Source organism: Pipistrellus kuhlii, unplaced genomic scaffold (assembly GCF_014108245.1).
Source record: "Pipistrellus kuhlii isolate mPipKuh1 unplaced genomic scaffold, mPipKuh1.p scaffold_m20_p_3, whole genome shotgun sequence".
Lineage (NCBI taxonomy): Eukaryota > Metazoa > Chordata > Mammalia > Chiroptera > Vespertilionidae > Pipistrellus > Pipistrellus kuhlii.
The window spans coordinates 807,719-827,024 of NW_023425529.1; the positions used below are offsets into that span (position 1 = coordinate 807,719).

General features: G+C 44.7%; 1 protein-coding gene across 2 annotated transcripts; it reads right to left on the reverse strand.

Moving 5' to 3' along the window:
- Positions 1-1,165: 1,165 nt before the first annotated feature.
- On the reverse strand, positions 1,166-18,023 carry ADSL (adenylosuccinate lyase). Of its 2 annotated transcripts, XM_036459362.2 has the most exons (13): positions 17,796-18,022; positions 14,019-14,222; positions 12,253-12,297; positions 11,845-11,924; positions 8,423-8,594; positions 8,230-8,276; positions 7,563-7,653; positions 7,037-7,106; positions 6,750-6,897; positions 4,957-5,047; positions 3,320-3,409; positions 2,671-2,847; positions 1,166-1,419 (listed from the first exon to the last, which is right to left on the reverse strand). In XM_036459362.2, exons 1-13 carry the CDS (start codon positions 17,964-17,966, stop codon positions 1,333-1,335), a joined length of 1,473 nt encoding a protein of 490 aa, XP_036315255.1. In that variant the 5' UTR covers positions 17,967-18,022; the 3' UTR covers positions 1,166-1,332. The 2 variants fall into 2 exon arrangements, with proteins under 2 accessions (XP_036315255.1, XP_045443420.1); XM_045587464.1 differs by lacking the exon at positions 12,253-12,297 and having other exon boundaries at positions 17,796-18,023.
- Positions 18,024-19,306: the final 1,283 nt, after the last annotated feature.

The window sequence follows — 19,306 nt, forward strand, 5'->3', positions numbered from 1 at the left end:
CCGACAACTAGGGAGTCTTCTGTTTGACCTGAAAGGGTGGGGTGGGAGAGAATCACTAACTGTTAGCATCTCCAATGTCTGGGTCCAAACCAGCCTCAGACTCGCAACAATGGATACTGGTCTCAGTTGTGTCTCTTGGGACAACAGATAATTAAGTCATTCTTTCTTCTCACAACCGTATTGGAAGCACTAAGTTTTCTCTTACAGGATGAAGAGCCCTAACATTCCTTCACCACTTGTGATAAGGTCTTCTTTGGAAGCTGGCTCTCCAATGAACTGTTCCTCACACTGGCTGTCCAAAATTGAACACAACACCATGAGTGTGAACAGTAAGACTGGTGAGTTTTCTAGACACGTACCATTAACACATCCTAAAACGGTCTTATCTCACTGGCAACCCTTTCTGGTTTATACTGAGTCTAAGGTTAACTTATTCACATTTTTACCTTAATTTTTTCTTCTTCTTAGTTTTGGACACATATCAGCCTATTTCCGGTTAGATAAAATCTTAGTTATCAAATAAATGTATTGGTAAATTCTCCTAGTTTTGTGTTATTTGCAAATCTGATAAAGCAGCTTTCTTCTTCCCAGCTATGCTGAAAAAGTATGTAGTGGCACGGCTAGTGACAAGAGAGCTGTGACCTAATATTCATTCCCTCCCTCCAGTGGAGAAGATCTATAATCTATCTTCCTTAGCTACAGCTAATTCAATAAACTATCAGTTTGTGTATTAATAACCAGGACTAAAGATTGTCAAATGCCTTGAAGACATCAATATTCCTTATTGGCTTTTACTTGATATATAAAAGCCTTATCAAAAGATGAAGTAAGGTCAGGTACAATCTAAGCTGAGTAAGCCTAATGATCAAATCAGTTTCTTTGAGAATTTATTATATTTCCAAATTTCATTACTTATTTTTGCCAAACATAACTGAAATAAAGATATCCAACCATACTGAGTCACTGAATCCAGGTTACTTTGTGTCTTAGTCCCAGATCAAATTTACCTTCAAAAGAGAGGATCAGGAACCTGCTTACTAACTTGGAATCAAGTGGACATGTGAAAAGGACTAGATTAGAGGGAAAATATGCCTCAAAAGAACAGAGGTCAAACTATGAACTACATTTATTACGTAAGTCTGTTTTGCTGTAAAAAAAACAAGAGTCCAACTCCAAGGCAATTTACTTCTGCATTGTAAACCTTGAGAAATGTGAAAGTGCCACAGAAAGAAAAAAGTGCTATGTTAACTTAAGGTAACAATTTTTGAGGTAAAATAAGGCACTGAAGTTAACACAGCCAACAATGACTTTTTGTTTAATTCTCTTCCAACTCTACAGACTTAATTCTGCTTTCACCTTCATTACATGTTCATATGGTTTTAACAGGGGATAAACCTCCTCTTCTAAGAATCTCCGTACCTGCCAAAAAGGAAAGCAAATATGAAACAACACATTAAGATGTAAGTTTTGATAACACTTTTTCAATGTCAATTTATATCACTGAGACCTAATTTGATAAAGAATGTACTCCACCATTGAGCTATTTTTCTCAGTTGCCTGTTAGGATTCTCTCCCTAGACACAGGCAGCTTAGCCATCATGCCCACATATGCCATCCTTCCAAGCCGGGTTTTCAATGGGTCTCACCATTCTCCACCCTGTTACCCAAGCTATTGTAAAATCATCACTGCTTCTTCCCGCCTCTCATTCAACCAGCTATGCTCACCCTTCTAAGGCCTTCAAATCTCTCCCCTTGCCTGTACCTGCCACCGCCTTGGCTCAACGCCCTCATCATCCAGGGCTTGTTCCATGCAGCAGCCTCCTGTTGGCCTCCCTACTTCCTGTTTAAGTCTTTCAAATCCAAAACTTGTGATTTGAATATAAATGATAAACTCTGGCCTGTCTTCAACTTTAAATCCTATTATATAACTACTTCTGGGCACTTGATATGCCAGCAAATGACTGCGTTTCTCTCTCCAATGGTGGACATATCCTCTCAGCCAGGTGAACCCAGGCTAACTCTTACTTGGCCCTAAGATCCAGCACAGGTGTCATACTGTCCAAGAAGTCTTCATCACCTTCTATTATTCTAGAGTTATGTCCTCCTTTGTGATCCCCTAAAAGATGTGCTTCCCTCAGTTTCTGTATGTACTGCTTGGCATTATAATGAACTATTTACAAGTCTTCACTAAGTTTTGAGCTCCCTGAAGAATACACATCTTTAAAGTCCCCAACTTAAACACTTGAGAAATGCTTCTGAATTGACTCTTGTGGTCCCCAAAGTCCAAGAGGAAAAATGGCAAACACTGAATACATACTATGCACCGAGCATCATGCTAGGCCTTTCAATCTCACATCCCTTTACGAGATGTGTATTTTTATCTCGTCAGTAAATGCCAGAAATCAGAACTGAACTCAGATCTAGGGGATAAAACCCTATCATTGTCCATTATACCACATTCTCTAGAATTCAGAGAAATCCACACAGAAAATACTTAAGGCAGCTCAAAACAACCAAAATCTTACAGTCTAGCCAGCAACCTGCTTTGAATTCTAACTGGTCCCATTTTCATCAACACCATGCGTGTCCACACACACACACACACACACACACACACACACACAGGCATTTGGGAAGCCTGCAGCTCCACCGAAGTGCTTTGGTGCTTACCTGTTGGGATGCACGCCCAGTGAAAGAAGAAGGATCCAGTAAACGGTCCAACTGGGAGTGAATGGGATTGAAGTAAGCATCAGCGAGGATTCGCTCTATGAGGTCATTGTCACCTCCTTCCTGCTTGACCACAGCAGCTGCCTGCTGGGAGAGCACTCTGATTTTCTCATGGCAGTCCTGGAAGACAGTGAGGCCTTGTTGGTTCACTGACAGGGCCTCTGAATGCCTTAGTAAGTCACCCGACACTTCACACCCACACTGCCTCTGGCTGGTACACAAAGCCCCTCCAGCTGAGGTGGTTCCCCTTATAGTCTGGCCCTACCAAGACCTGGACTCTAACCACAACCTAGGACAGGGCAGGCTCCTCTAAGGCCTCTGAACCCTCTGTCTGTGTCCTGCCTACTTCCCATCCCTTCCTTTGGAAATTCAGACCCAAGCCCTTCACTACCAGTTGACCTTTTCTACAAGGGATTGATTCACTTTTAAACTGAGTCTACACAATCACCCTATTCTATTTTACGATAGAATACGGTCACTGTTTTGTACCAATACCGTGACTGAAGGGAGTGACAGAAACTCCTTCCTTCACCCACTTCTCCTCAGGACTAAAGGAGCACTCAGTTATCCAGGAGCACGAGGAGTTACACACCTGGCGGTTGCCCCCGGCCTTCACCATGGCCATGATGATGTTCTCCGTGGCCATGAATGGCAGCTCTTGCCGAATGCGCCGCTCGATTACCTGGAAGAACGAAAGACAGGCCTCAAAGCTGCGAAGTCACACACACAGTGAGACATCAACTGTGACCAGCAAAATGCGTGTCAGGTTATGAATTAAATCTACACCATGTTTAATTTTTCTTAAAAAAGTTTTTTAATTGATTCTGGGGAAGAGAAACGCTGATTTTGTGGTTCCACTTACTTATGCATTCATTGTTTGGCCTGACCAGAGATCGAACCCACAACTTTAGCGTATCAGAATGATACTCTCACCAGCTGAGCTACCAGGCCTGCCAGGCTTAATTTTTCTTAGTAATCCAGATATTTCTTTGATTTAAAAAAGAAATATTGATTTAAATGTTAAGTAAACTTTTAAAAATTGCTTCACTGAAAACAATTCCTAAAACCTCAACTGTTAAATTTCAGTGCCATTGCAAGAGCCAAGTATCTGACGGAAATGAACCCATCTGCCTCAGGTGTTTAAAAACAGGCAAAGGGGCCAAAACCGGTTTGGTTCAGTGGATAGAGCATCGGCCTGCGGACTGAAAGGCCCCAGGTTCGATTCTGGTCAAGGGCATGTACCTTGGTTGTGGGCACATCCCCAGTGGGGGGTGTGTAGGAGGCAGGTGATCAATGATTCTCTCTCATCGATGTTTCTAACTCTCTATCCCTTCCCCTTCCTCTCTGTAAAAAAATCAATAAAAAAATATATTAAACAAACAAGCAAGAAAAAACAGGCAAAGGGCGTTCCAAGATGGTGGTGGATTAAATGGAAGACACACTGACACTCTCCCACGACCAAACTGGAATTACAACTGAGATATAGAAAAATCATCCTTAAGACCAGCTGGAGACCAGTTGGAGAGAACCCTTACAACCAAGGATGTAAAGAAGAGGCCACATAGAGAATGTTTTCTACTTGAAGCTTGAATGTTGTTTTTGAGAAAAAAATGTTACTTTACGAAAATAACAAAAAGTAAAAACAAAACAACAAAAAACAGGCAAAGGGAGGCCCTGGCTGGTGTGGTGAAGTGGTTAAACTGTCGGCCCAAGTACTGAAGGGTCACAGATTTGATTCCTGGTCAAGGGCACATATTTGGATTGCAGGTTCAATCCCCGGCCCCAGTCGGGGCGCATGTGGGAGGCAACCAATCGATGTGCGTCTCTCACATTGATGCTTCTCTTTTTCTCTCCCTACCCCACACCGCTCTTCCCCATTCTCTCTAAAAATCAATGGAAAAAATAATCTTCGGTGAGGATGAAACAACAGGCTAAGGGACAATCTACTCTGCTAGTCACACCAGACCTGATGATTCTTGCTGGGAGACTGTTTAAGCCAATTCAAAGTACTTCCCCCCCATTTTCTAGAAACATGTCTATAAATTCCACATTTGTTCCCTAGATTTCATGTGAAAGCCTGAAGGATGAGCTCCTGTTGGGAAGAACTACTGGAGCACACCCAGCTCCCCCAACATACCCTCTCCAGAGCAGGATAAAGCTGCACTCCCCTTCCCACCCTCTAACACCCCCCACCCCCTAACATTTTGCTTTTTAATTGAGGCCTCTTACTTTGGGGTACACCACCAGTCCTTCAGAAATGTTCTGCAATGTATTCAATATAGTATCTGCAGTGAGAAATGCTTCAGCCAAGCAGATACGTCTAGAAAACAAACAGGCAATTCAGTTATCTCTTTAAACGAATGACAATTTCAGTGAAACGTAGGGTGCGTCCCAAGCAGTCCTATTGACTTCTCATGTCATGTGTGCTATGTGGACAATTCCCTTCCTTCTCTGACTTCAATTACCTCAATATCCTGACGACCCTCAAATCTACCTTCTCTTGTCTAGACCACCTGCCCAAGCGCCAGACCATGTACTCAAAGAGCTCCACCTGGTTGATGCATTGGTATCTCAAACCCCAAACTGAATTCAGCCACCTTCCCAGTGCCTCCTGCTCACTTCTCAAAACTGCTCTCCCACTGCCTGTGGCCTCTGGCTCAGTAAATGGCACTAGCATCCCATCACCAAGGCAACCACCTTGTCATTTAGTCAACCACCAAGGCTGGCCCGGGCTCATCTGCCACTGTTTTATGTCTACATCCTTCCTCTCCTTTCACGTGGCCGCTGTGGATTTGGATTTTTAAAATAGCCTCCCAGCCCGGCCGGCCTGGCTCAGTGGTTGAGCTTCAACCTATGAACCAGGAAGTCACGGTTCAATTCCCAATTGGGGCACATGCCCGGGTTGTTGGCTAGATCCCCAGTGTAGGGCGTGCAGGAGACAACCAACTGATGCTTCTCTCTCACCACTGATGTTTCTATCTTTCTTTCCCTCCTCTCTGAAATCAATAAAAAAAAAATCTAAAAAAATGAAATAGCCTCCTAATTAGATTAATGTCCCTTTATAACTGAATGTCCTAATTGTTACAGGGTGTTTTAGTGGGCATATCTCACTAGGTCACACCTGCTAAAAAGAATTCAATGGCTGATTTCAGAATGAGTACATATGTCATATTTCCAAAGGTAAACCCTGGGTTACACAGATATCCCCAAAAGCTAGCTCTATGTATCCTCTACTCAGAGCAAACAAACCGGTGTAATGTGAATCTGCTTTAAGTACGTACGTGCAGTAGAAAACCACTTACATGTTGAAATTACTTGTGACCCACCTCATTCACATGTCACTGTGCTGGGCACCACAGCTGACGTCTACCTGCCTTCAGAATGTTATCTAAACTCCTTCTCAGAGCCTATAACGCCCTTCATCAACTGGCTACAATCCCTATCGTCCCACCTCATCTCCTGCCACAGATGGACTTCATTCCCCACTGCTACTGTTAGTAACTAAGGTCACTCCGTAAAATGTTCTTCTGTCTTTGGCCTCTTATACATGGTCCCGATCTTGTCTTAAATGTCTTTTAAAAATGTTTACTTCTTAAAGCTTTTTTAAAAATATATTTTATTGATTTTTTTACAGAGAGGAAGGGAGAGAGATAGAGAGCTAGAAACATCGATGAGAGAGAAACATCGACCAGCTGCCTCCTGCACCCCCCCCTACCGGGGATGTGCCCGAAACCAGTGCACATGCCCTTGACCGGAATCGAACCCGGGTGGGACCTTCCAGTCCGAAGACCGACGCTCTATCCACTGAGCCAAACTGTTTTCGCTACTTCTTAAATCTTAAGTATTAGCTCCTGAGCAGCTTTCCCTGACTCCCCACAGAGGACCCTGTACACACTTTGATGCCAACACTTATCACAGTGTTTTCTATAACTTGCCTCCCTGCAAGACTCCAGGCTCCTTGGGGACAATGAGAAAATGCTGACACTCAAAACGTGCTTCTGTGACACCCCCACTCCACTGACCGGTTGGCACTGTCATCCAGCGTGCGTTCAAACCACTGCACGGATGCGGTCTGCAGTGGGTCCATGATCAGGGTCATGAGGTGGCGGGCCAGGCTGCAGCACCGCTCTGAGCGCATCGGGTTCCGCTTGTACGGCATCGCACTGGAGCCTGCCCGCGCACAAGGACGAGAAGCAGAGGCAGACAGACTTCAGAGGAGGGAGAGCCTGAGCGTGCTGGTGGGGGAGCCGTAACACACGCCCGCAGGCCGGCAGCACCTCGCGGTGTGCCAGTCTTCACACACACTCACCAATCTGCTGTTTCTCAAAGGGTTCCTCCATCTCCTTGAGGTTTGCCAGGAGTCGTATGTCGGTGCAGATCTGAGGAAAAGCAGGGGTGGAGGCATCACCCACCCTCCTGAATGCAGGGATGCAGGGCTAGCCTTCTGCAGGGGACTGCCCTCTGAGTGTGCTACTGGAGCCTAAAGAGCTCATCTCCTCCATTAGCACGTCCCCCCCACAGAGCGCGTGGGGAGAAATGTACTCAGACTTCTCCGGACCCCGGAGAGCTGGGAAGACAAGCTCAGGGGGCATGGGATGTTTCGGTGAAACAATGAGTAAAATACTGTGGGAAGACAATGGCAAGATGAACTTTAATGAGAACACCACAACTAGTCCTTCCCTTCGACACGCCTTAATAAGAGGCTTCGTTTACGGGCCCACATTGTTAAACATGAAACCTGACATCGCTTGAGCGAAGGAAGTAAAAGTCTGAGGCTGACAGGTCTGTCTGGGTGTCCAAAGCTCTCATCCCACCCACCGGCTACCACCACTCACCTTGTGCACTGAAGCCCCCAAGCTAGCCAGCACGGACAGCACCTCAATATCCACTTTCCGTGTATAGGTCTGTCCTGTGATGATGAAAGCTCTAGAAATAAATAGAAAAAAGCCTTCAGTGAAAATATTTCCAAATGTGACTGGGTCAAACAAATGAAAAACAGACCCTAAGTGAAAGCTTGGTCTCACCGGTGCACTAGGCCACATTCGGCCCAACGAACTTCACTGATAACTAGTTCCCGGAACAGGCTGTTCTTCCACCTTTTCACTAATACCCAGGCAGCTCCTGACCCAGGCAGGAAATACGGCCCCTGTGCCTGTGGTGTCCCCCTGCAGCTGAGGGTGTGCCTGAAGGAGCCACAGTGGAGCCCGCTGGCTCTCAATGGGAATGGCCAGGTCTAACTAATGCACTGGAGGCCTCAGTAAATAAACGAACACAGTAACCTGTGTAAGGCTATTATCCTAACAATCTCCGAAGTGAAAGTTTCCTTTTTCTTTACAGATTGTAAGAAAACAGAATCCAGGCTATAAGAAAACAATTCCCAGACAGGCGATGGGGGGAAATGGGTGGAAAGAAAAAGCCAAAGAAGTTAGGGTCCAATCTACAGATAAAGTAAACACTGATTGTTCATCGTTTAATAGGGAGACACTTTCCCCGTTTACCTACCTCTTAAATCCTGCCTTTTCTGTCACCAACTTGTCAAGCTGCTCTACCTTGGAAAGAAAAGATATCCTATGGTAATCCTTTCATCCTGCTCAGATTGCGCTCCCGGGCCCCTTCCAGTCGATTCCACGCCTCCCGAGATCAATCCCCTGCGGCTCCACCACGGAGTCTGTGTCCCCGGCCGCTCTCGGCGTACCTTCTGGTCGTCGCCCTCGAAGAGCTGCAGGAAGCTGGCCTGCGTGCCCGTGGTGCCCTTCACTCCGCGGAAGCGCAGGTCATCTCGGACTCGCTTCAGATTCTGAAGATCCATGCAAAGGTCTTGAATCCAAAGACAGCAGCGTTTCCCAACGGTGGTCAGCTGAGCAGGCCTGCAGGCAACCCAAAGAGAACACAGGGGAGTTCCAGACCAAGAACTGACCTTCGTAACAGCTGCCTCGCTTCCTCTAGTCGTCACTGTTACGCCTGGGAGGAATTAAAGCAAGAGAGGGAGAAAGGAGCATGGACAAACTGAAGCTAAAAACTTTAAACAATAATAGTTAAGGAGATTCTATGCCACTTAAAATATCCAAAGATTATAAAGCTAAAGGGCTCCCAACACAGTTGTCTCTTCATCATCAAGAGGAAAGGTAAGGGCAGAGACAACTTCTGTTTTGTTTATCCCCAGAGTTCGGAAAGAAATACACACACCCTCATGTGAAAACCATTTGCCAAGAATCTAATGTTTTCTTGATTTTGGAAATAAAAGAACAAACAAAACACCCAGTCCAATGAAGTGCACACTGTAAACAAATAAACAAGGTAACTGTTGATTTGTTGTGCAAAATTCAAAAAGAGAAAATGAGGACAATGGCGAATGCTACTCTAGATTGGCAATCAAGGAAGGCCTTTCCTTGTAAGGAGTCAAGACTTTATAAGGAACAGCCATACTGTGGAGATCCCCAATCACATATAACCAAAGGACTAGAACATAACATCTAATGGCTTTCTTTGTATGCAGTCTGAAGTCTAAACCAATCCACCACAGGTCTGATTCTGTACAGAAAACATTACGAATAAACTGCAATAATGCAGGAGACCTAACAGATGCACTAGCCCACATGTGTCAAACACAAGGCCCGCGGGCCAAATCCGTCCCGCCAGGCCTTGCAATGTGGCCCGCACCGTGCTGTCATCACTGCACTCCGCTGCGTTTCCATCACAATGACAGTTTATGACTGTTCAGTAAACCATTCGGCCCGCGATTTAGGCTGGATTTTAGATTTTGGCCCCTTCTCTGATTGAGTTCGACACCCCTACACTAGCCCATTCCAGATGGAATTTCTCTATTAGGCTGATGACACTGATAGCTGGAGAAATGAAGAAACACCAATAGGAATGTCTATAATACATCTCCAAATTAATCAAGTAGTTTTCTTTGCTCACTCCTGCTAACAGATTACAGGTACAAGCAAAGAAATAAATGAATTTGCATGGATCTGTTTCACAGCAGTATTTTACATAATAACCACAAATGAAAATGACCCAAATATCTACCAACTGATGAACGGACAAATGTGGGTAGCTAAAACATTGTGCTAAGCTAAAAAAAAACAAGTCAAGAGAGATGAATATTGTATGATGATTGCCAGGGACCATGGAATGGGGGAATGAGAGTGACTGCTAATAGGCACAGGTTTTTTGTGAGGTGATGAAAATATTCTGAAATTATATACTGGAGATGACTGTATAACTGCAAATATACTAAAAACGACTCAATTGTACACTAAAAGGGATGAATTTTATAATACGTGAACTATATCTCAATACAGCTATTTCTTTTCGTTGCCTACACAGCTACACCATTTTCTGAGTTCCCAGTGCCTGCTCACTGTGGCAGCAGATGCCTCTCATTACGCTATCCCCAGCGGAACACTGGAATGCCTGCAGGCCCTGAGCATTTCCAACATATGCAGAAGAGGAAGAGAAGCTGCAACATAGGTCACGCTAGCTGTGTAGGGAGGCAGCAGAGAGGAACACACAAACACTGAGGACTAACTCCTTCACATGGACAATTTCTTTAGGTTTCTGCCAATAAATACAGGCCTTAACTTTTAGGAAGATTAAACTCAACTTGGGCTTTCCTAAATTGATGATATTGGAGATGACAATCTTGTTACCATAGCAACACCCCATCAAAACATAAGGCATATGCTAATTCACTACTTCTGAACTACCATCACTCAAAACCTGCTACTCGCATTCCAAAAATCACATGATCAGCTTTTAAACAGAGTTTTTTGGAGTAATCATAAAAAATATTTGCACTTTTTAAAAATTAAAAAAGCAGTAGAGAAAAAGATTACCCTACCATCTCCTAAATCATAGCAATCAATATTTACAGCTTGGTATAATTTATTCCAATTTTTGTGCTATTTATATACTGTCTTTATTCCCTAACATTAACCTAAGCATGTTTCTGTATTTGTCTTAACGGAATAATTTTAATGGCTGCATATTATTCCAACCTATGGATATACCATATAGCTTATTTAATTATCCTCTAATTGTGGGACATTTAGATTGTTTCCTATTATAAATAATTCTACATAATAAAAAGGTAATATGCAAATTGACACCACACCCTCGCACAAGATGCCCCCCATGTGGTCACAGATGGCCGCCACAAGATGGCCAGCAGACAAGGACAGCTAAAGGTGATCAGGCCAGCAGAGGAGAGCAGTTAGGGGTGACCAGGCCAACAGGGGAGGGCAGTTGGGGGCGACTGGGCTGGCAGGGGAGGGCAATTGGGGGCAATCAGGCCAGCATGGGAGCAGTTAGGTGATTAGGGGGTAATTAGGCTGGCAGTGTAGTGATTAGGGGGTGATCAGGCTGGCAGGCAGAAGCAATTAGGGGCAATCAGGTAGGTAGGCAGGTGAGCGGTTGGGAGTCAGCAGTCCCGGATTTCTGTGGGATTAGGCCTAAACTGGCAGTTAGATATCTCCCAAGGGGTCCCAGATTGGAGAGGGTGCAGGTTGGGGTGAGGGACAACCCCCTCCCCAGTGCATGAATTTCGTGCACTGGGCCTCTAGTATTTTAACAAGATCTTTGTACATAAAACTTTCCCCATAATTTGGATTACTTCTTTGGTCTAAATCACATGTGTCAAACACAAGGCCCGCGGGCCAAATCCGGCCCCCGGGCCAAATCCGTCCCGCCAGGCCTTGCAAGGTGGCCCGCACCGCGCTGTCATCACTGCACTCCCTTGCGTTTCCATCACAATGACAGTTTATGACTGTTCAGTAAACCATTCGGCCCGAGATTTAGGCTGGATTTTAGATTTTGGCCCCTTCTCTGATTGAGTTCGACACCCCTAGTCTAAATTTTCTAGAACAGAAGTATTAAATCAAGGGGCATGAATACTTTCTAAGGCTCCTGATACTTATTTCCCAATGCTTCCCAAATGAACTATTACATTTACTCTCTCTCCAGTACATCATTTAGCGTAGGAATCAGGTATCTGCTTAAGCTATGTTTTGAGATTATTCACCTCGAGGTTTCCCTGCAGAAGAACTGAAAACTAAACGAAAGCCAGGTGCACATAAACAAGCCCCATTCCCAAGATGTAATCGTATCACTTACTGGAAATGTGTGAAACCTAAGGTGGGAAGATCAGCTCGTTCCTTAGCAAAGTCAGCAAGCCGAGAGATCACTCTGGCAAGCTATAAGAAAGACCATGTGGTAGAAAGAGGGTGAATTCAGGTTGAGCTCATTACATAATCAGGAACTAAACTTTTACACAAGTTAATATAGAATTAGACCTCCAGTTCACGGAAGGCACAGGCACCTTCTCATTTTTGTATCAAGTGCCTTAAAGAGTTCATAGCAATGAACATTTGAAAAATGAATTGACTAGAAATTAGATGTAGGATCATGCATCTGAATAAATGAGCATTTATTTAGATGACTATTGTATTGATTTACTTGTAAGTGGTGCCCGTCCCCTATCACAGGGAATCTGGGGCTGGTAGGAAATTTCTGTCAACTCACCTTTGGCAATAGCAGGTCAAATGCATTTCTAAGAATAATCAGGTCCTGCAAGGGAAAATGCAATGGTTTTATATTAAACAGCTTTGCCCAAACATTATTGTATAACACTTTCTGGCCATCATAATTGGGTTTCTCAGCTAGTCGTCCACCTCACTATTAGCAACCTACTGTGCAAATCAGAAGATGCTAACGGGTGTCATTTTCTGATTACTGCTTAAAAGCACACCAACTTAGAGAGTGGGACTACTGGAATCTGTAAGGAACAAAACCTTTATACTCATAAAGCCCAATCTATGTGGCATCTAAAATGACTGGAAAATACTTATGGAGTAACTCCCGAATACTGTGAAGATGCCCAGGTCAACAAGGTCCGTACTTTCTCAGAGTGCTTGAGTCTTGAGAAGCTTCCTCAGGGCCCATTCCATTAGCTTCCTCTTATTTTTATCATGTCTATCTTTGCTAACAGACAAAAAAAGATATGAACTAGACCATTAAGGTTTAGGAAGTTAAAGCTGTTTTTGAGGAAGATAACATATATTTCAGACAACTCTGAAACATACTTATACAAGACAGTAATTGTTGAGCTCAACTATTACTTTTAAAAAGTACATTTGAAGTGACAGGATTGTACTTCTTCCGTTACTCACTAATTACACACAGGTGCCTTCAATTATGTACTACTTAAGACTAATAAAGTATTTGGGGCAACTTAAAAGTTGGTGGCTTGCTTTGAATTGGAAGTGTATCTGGAATTAACTTCTGTTCCCATGGTGCACCAGGACTAAGAGCACAGCTCTGGAGCCATTCGAGGGGTGTTGTGTCATTTTCAGCTGTGTAATCTCTCTTTAAGTTTCCTGAGCTGTAGAGACGGGGATAAGAAAGCCTTATTCCAAAGATTACATATATGGTTCCATTTACATGAAATTTCTAGGAAAGTCAGAACTATAAAGAACGCAGGCCAGTGACAGTTGGGTCTGGAAGCAGGAGTGAGGGCTGACTGCAGACAGACCGAGAGAACTGCCTGTGGTGAGGGATGCGCTCTAGAACTGGAGTGTGATGAAGGCTAACAACTGTACAAATTTACTAACACTCACTGAACTGTGTATTTAAAACGGGTAAATTTATGGTATGTAAGCTATACCTGAATAAAGCTGTTTTAAAATGGAGATAATAGCATCTAACTCTGATGACTGTCATGAAGAATAAATTAATCCTATATAATAAGGAGATAATTGCTAATTAGAACACAGAACGACCTTCTGGACGAAGCCGGGACTGCGACGGCTGAGCCCCTTGCACAAATTTCGTGCACCGGGCCTCTAATATATACATAAAGTGCTCTGAATCGTGCCAGGCACCTAGTAAACTCTTAGGAAAAAATATGCTGATGCTTTTTCTAATTAAAGGTTTTGTTTAAGAATTACAATGCAATCCTTTTTTTCTTTTCTGATGTCACAATAAGGAATTGTAATGGACTTGGGAAAGAAAAATCCCTTTGGAAAATTACTATGGCCACGAAAATGCTAAGACCTTGGTTTACGTCCAGCATGCCAGTGGGTAAGCAGAATCTGCAGCTCTTAGTCTATGGAGGTGAGTAGGGGCTTATAGTTTAGATGGGAAGAGTATCAAAAAGCAGAAAATTCCTGAGCATTAAGTTATCCCTAAAACTAAAGATCTATGGAATCACTTTCTCAAACTGGAGAAACTAAAATACAATCTGTAAATGAATTATAAATAATGATGACTGAGTCCTAAGGGGTTCCTACGGTATTGTCCCCAACGTAGCAGGAGGTGGCCCCAAGATGTATAATGCCGGCGGCTTTGGGACAGCAGTGGCCAAACGTGTGCACATGAGCCATCACATCATGTCGTAATTTCTTCTCTTCCTCAGCTGCCATCTTGAAGTCGATGTTGTCTAGGTTTGATTTCATCTCCTGGATTTGTTCATCTGTGATAGGCAAGCCCAACGTCTGCAGAACAACACACAAGATAAAATAACATAACTTCAGGTGTCACAATTATTAGAACTGAAATAACAGTGAGAAAAACAAAAACAAAAAAAAACCTGGTTCATGCTATCATTTACGCTCTATCTCCCAATTCTTAAAATCTGGTGTACCTCAAAGTACATGGTCAGGAGGGGATGACTTTCTCAATGAATCTTGGCAAATTGTATTCTCAGGAAACTCCAATATACACAACAATTAATTCTCATCGTTGTTCCCTCTGGCCCTCTATCTCTGCTCACTCCCTCATATATTTTGGTTTCTGGGCTCAAATGTCACCTCTTCAGAGAGAGCTCTTTCCTGACTCAATGTGAGACATCCTTCTGTGTCTCTCTATCCCTTAGCCTGGTTTTATTTAGAGCACTCATCACATGCCATTTTTACAAATGTCCATCCTCATCATTAGAATACATACTCCATGAGCAATGTTGTCATACTGATTGCTTACTCCTTAGTGCTTGGCTTGCAAGAGCCCAAATTGTGGGATCCAAGCCACAGCTTTACATTCGACTCAGATGGATTTATTCAGAGAAAGCAAAATTATGAATGCTGTAAGTTGTTTCCCCACAAATTAGATACAGAAATTCAGTGCAACTAAAAGCAATTCCAAAAGATATTGATGAGAAAATAAACACAATATCTTTTTTTTTTCTTCTTAATATTTTTATTGATTTCAGATGGGAAGGGAAAGGGAGAGATAGAAACATCAATGATGAGAAACCAGTTTGGCTCAATGGATAGAGCGTCGGCTTGGGGACTGAAGGGTCCCGGGTTTGATTCCGGTCAAGGGCATGTACCTTGGTTGCAGGCATATCCCCAGCAGGGGGTGTACAAGAGGCAGCTGATCGATGACTCTCTCATCGATGTTTCTAACTCTCTATCTCTCTCCCTTCCTCTCTGTACAAAATCAATAAAATACTTTAAAAAACAAAAACAAAAAACATCAATGATGAGAGAATCATTGGTTGGCTGCCTCCTGCATGCCCCCTACAAGGGATAGAGCCTGCGCCTTGACCTGAATCAAACACAGGACCCTTCAGTCTGCAGGCTGACACTCTATCCACTGAGCAAGATCGGCTAGGGCTACACAACATCTTACATTCATCCATCACTGGAAAAATCATGCTGGCAAAGAACAGTTGGCTGCCCAGGCAGTTCAGAACCCTGAATGTGTACATTGGTGAAATTTATTCAAACCTCATTTGAAACTCCCAAGCCTTGGTTCTGGGGAGGATCTTGCATCTTACAACTATCTTGTCCAAGCTGGTAACTAGTGTTCAGATGAGACTATTTAAACTGATTAAAATTAAAAAGTACAAATTCAGCCGAAACCGGTTTGGCTCAGTGGATAGAGCATTGGCCTGCGGTCTGAAGAGTCCCAGGTTCGATTCCAGTCAAGGGCATGTACCTTGGTTGCGGGCACATCCCCAGTAGGGGGTATGCAGGAGGCAGCTGATCGATGTTTCTCTCTCATTGATGTTTCTTTCTATCCCTCTCCCTTCCTCTCTGTAAAAAATCAAAAAAAAAAAAAAAAAAAAAGTACAAATTCAGTTCCTCAGTCACATCAGCCACATTTCAAATGCTCAGTAGTTATGTGGCCCACGCTACCTTGAATCTTAGAGGGTACCTATGACATTTCAGGGCTCCTCCCAGAGCAAAGCAGCAGGGGGCAGCATGACCAAACTGCTTCCTACCCGTGAGCAATGTACAATATCTTCTCAAAATTCATTTCAGATTCTTCATTTTTTACATCTTAATCTCAGTCCTCATTCCCTACTCCCTTCACTACTAAATTATGTAACTTATGCTAATTTTGACACCCTAACTAATAGATAATCAAAGTTTAGGGGATCATATCAAAATTGTATGCATTTCAGGCAATATGCAGACTGGGCAGAGGAAAGAACGCATATTCGGACAACTCTACAGTTCAATTCCAGCTTGAAGCCATTGACTAGCCAAGATGACCCTGCAAAGTCTTGGCATGCCACTACCCTGATCTGTATAATAAAGTACCAAAGGCTATAGAAAGTCAAGTACATGCTGGCACATAAACCACTAATGTCTTCTTTTACTATCCATTGTTACCTGAGCCAACAGTTTATGAAACCTCTCTGAGCTAGTAATATGTAAAGTCTTAAAAGAGGGCCCAGCACATAGTAGGCCTTATAGGAATGCCTGCTATTATTATGTCACTTTATTTCCTTGAGCACAGTGACATGGAGGGGGTAAGCCCTTCGGGGGGGAATTCCACTGTACCACTGTACCACCGTCCTGGTCAGAGGGCACTGCCAACCTGCTTGCTGGGGCATTCTCCTCTGAAACTTGACAGCTCTCTACACCACCTTCAGTTTCCTTTCCCTCCTTTGGGAAGGCCCCTCTGGAGCGATCTCTGAAACCTTTGTCCCAAATAGTTCTACATGCAGGTTTTTTTGTTTGTTTGTTTGTTTAATATATTTTATTGATTTTTTTCTGAGAGGAGGAGAGAGAGATAGAGAACTAGAAACATCGATGAGAGAGAAACATCGACCAGCTGCCTCTTGCACACCCCCTACTGGGGATGTGCCGGCAACCAACGTACATGCCCCTAACCGGAATCGAACCCGGGACCTTTCAGTCCGCAGACCGACGCTGTACCACTGAGCCAAACCGGTTTCGGCTACATGCAGTTCTTATCAAACAAATCAGAAGTCCCCTTTAATAAACCTCTACTTTGACTCCTAGGAGGCAAACTGCGGACTGGTGAAGAGGAAAGATTGGCCTAGGAAACAGACTTCGCGGTGACAGTCCAGTCCCTAGAATCCCTGGTGAAGACGAAGTGGCTGATCAATCCAGCGCTCAGGCCCGGCACTGAACCCAGCCAGGTTCACAGCCCAGCCCCGTCCCAGCAGCTGGGGGGCCGGCCTGGCGCACTCAGCGCCTTTGCTTATTGGTTTTCTCCCTCTAATGCGGGAAGAGCATCACCTACTTTGCAAGGGCTGCGTGGGTTAAATGAGAAAAGACTCGTCAAGAAATGGGCACAACAGCCCCAACCGGTTTGGCTCAGTGGATAGAGCGTTGGCCTGCGGACTGAAGGGTCCCAGGTTCAATTCCAGTCAAGGGCATGTACATTGGCTGCGGGCACATCCCCAGTGGGGTGTGTGCAGGAGGCAGCTTATCCATGTTTCTCTCTCATCAATGTTTCTAATTCTCTCTCTCCCTCTCTCTTCCCTCTATAAATTTTTTTTAAAATATATATATAAAGAAAGAAACGGGCACAGCAGCACGTCCCGAGCGCCCAGGGTTGGCGGCACTCCTGCAGGAACGGCCAAGGTTCAGGACCTGAAATCACAGACTGCACTTCTTGCCGCCGCCGCCGCGTCTCCAACCTCTGAGACTGGCAGCCTGGAGGCAACAGGTGGCGGCGCCCGGGCTCCCCGCGAAAGGGGACACCCGCCGAAAATAGAGGGGCAGCTGTCCCCGGCGGCCGGACCGGGCGCGGAGCCCGGCACGAGCTGGGGCCCGCCCCCCGCGCGGGGCCGCAGCCGCGGCCGTTACCTGCTCGGCTTCCGCCAGCCACAGCCAGAGCTGCCGCCACGTCCGGAACTTGCACTTGTCGCTGAACACGAAGCACATCTCCGGGCTGGCGTAGCGGGAGGCGAGCGGCGAGCGGTAGCTGTCGTGCCCGCAGGCCGCCGGCTGCGCGCCACAGTCTCCTCGCGCCGCCATGCCCACCACGCGACCCCACCAGAGTGGACTGCACGGCCGGGGCGGAAGCAGGCGCCTGGAGGCGGGACTTCCTGTGCTGGGGGCGGGACTTCCTCCACGTGGTCCTGACCCTGGGGCTCCGGAAAACCTTGGGGGTCAAGAGTGCAGAGTTGCCCTAACCGGTTTGGCTCAGGGGCTGGAGCATTGGTCTGGGGACTGAAAAGTCCCAGGTTCAATTCTGGTCAAGGGCATGTACCTTGGTTGTGGGCACATCTCACTCCAGTTGTGTGGGAGGCAAGTGGTCGATGTTTCTAACTCTCTATTCCTATCCCTTTCTCTCTGTAAAAAAAATCAATAAAAATATATTAAAAAGAAAAAAGAGTGCAGAGGTTAAAAAATAATAATAAAAGGCAGAGTTTTGGCCCTAACAGGTTTGGCTCAGTGGATACGGTCTGCGGACTCAAGGGTCCCAGGTTCGATTCTGGTCAAGGTTGCCGGCACATCCCCAGTGGTGGGTGTGCAGGAGGCAGCTGATTGATGTTTCTCTCTCATGGATGTTTCTGGCTCTCTCTCTCTCTCCCCCCCGCCTTCCTTTCTGTAAAAAATCAATTATATATATATATTATAAATATATATATATATATATTTATATATTATAAATATATATATATATATATATATATATATATATATATATATATATATATATATTTTTTTTTTTTTAAAGAAGAGTACGGAGTTTTGGCTTGTAGCTCGCTGTCTAGGGTTAACAATTTTCTCTTCGTTTACAAGAAACATGATTAACTCTTCATAAACTTAGCTGCTCTGTTCCTCATTTCCTCATCCGGAAAAGGTGCATTAAGACCTGCCGTTAAGACTGCTGTGAGGTTTGAGCATCAGATCCATGTCTGGGACACTTAGAAAGCCGTCCTTTGTGTTTGCTATCATTGTCGCCTCCTCTCCCCCCTCTCCTGCTGCCTGTCTGGTTCTGAGAAGTGAAGATGCCTAAGGGAAACTGGCATTGATTGAGTGGCAACAAGCGTTGGAGCTGAGACTCAGAAGGGTCACTCACCCAGCTAAATGGAGCCGTCCCACCTGAGATTCTGCACTCTTAGCCATGAAGCGGTATAGTTCCCAGCACACACCACGCCGGGCCACACCTGGGATTGGTGAGGGCATTCCCCGGTTCTGGAACACCTCCTTACTCACTACTTAAGGCCCAGTCCAGAGAATGTCCCCTGGGTGGCTAATGCTAATAAAAGGCCCCCTGTTTAGGGAGGTAGCACTTTGTGTCCTGAGTTGCTCAGGTATTATTAAATGAAATACTACAAGTAAAGCCCTTGGTGCACTGCCCAGAGTTA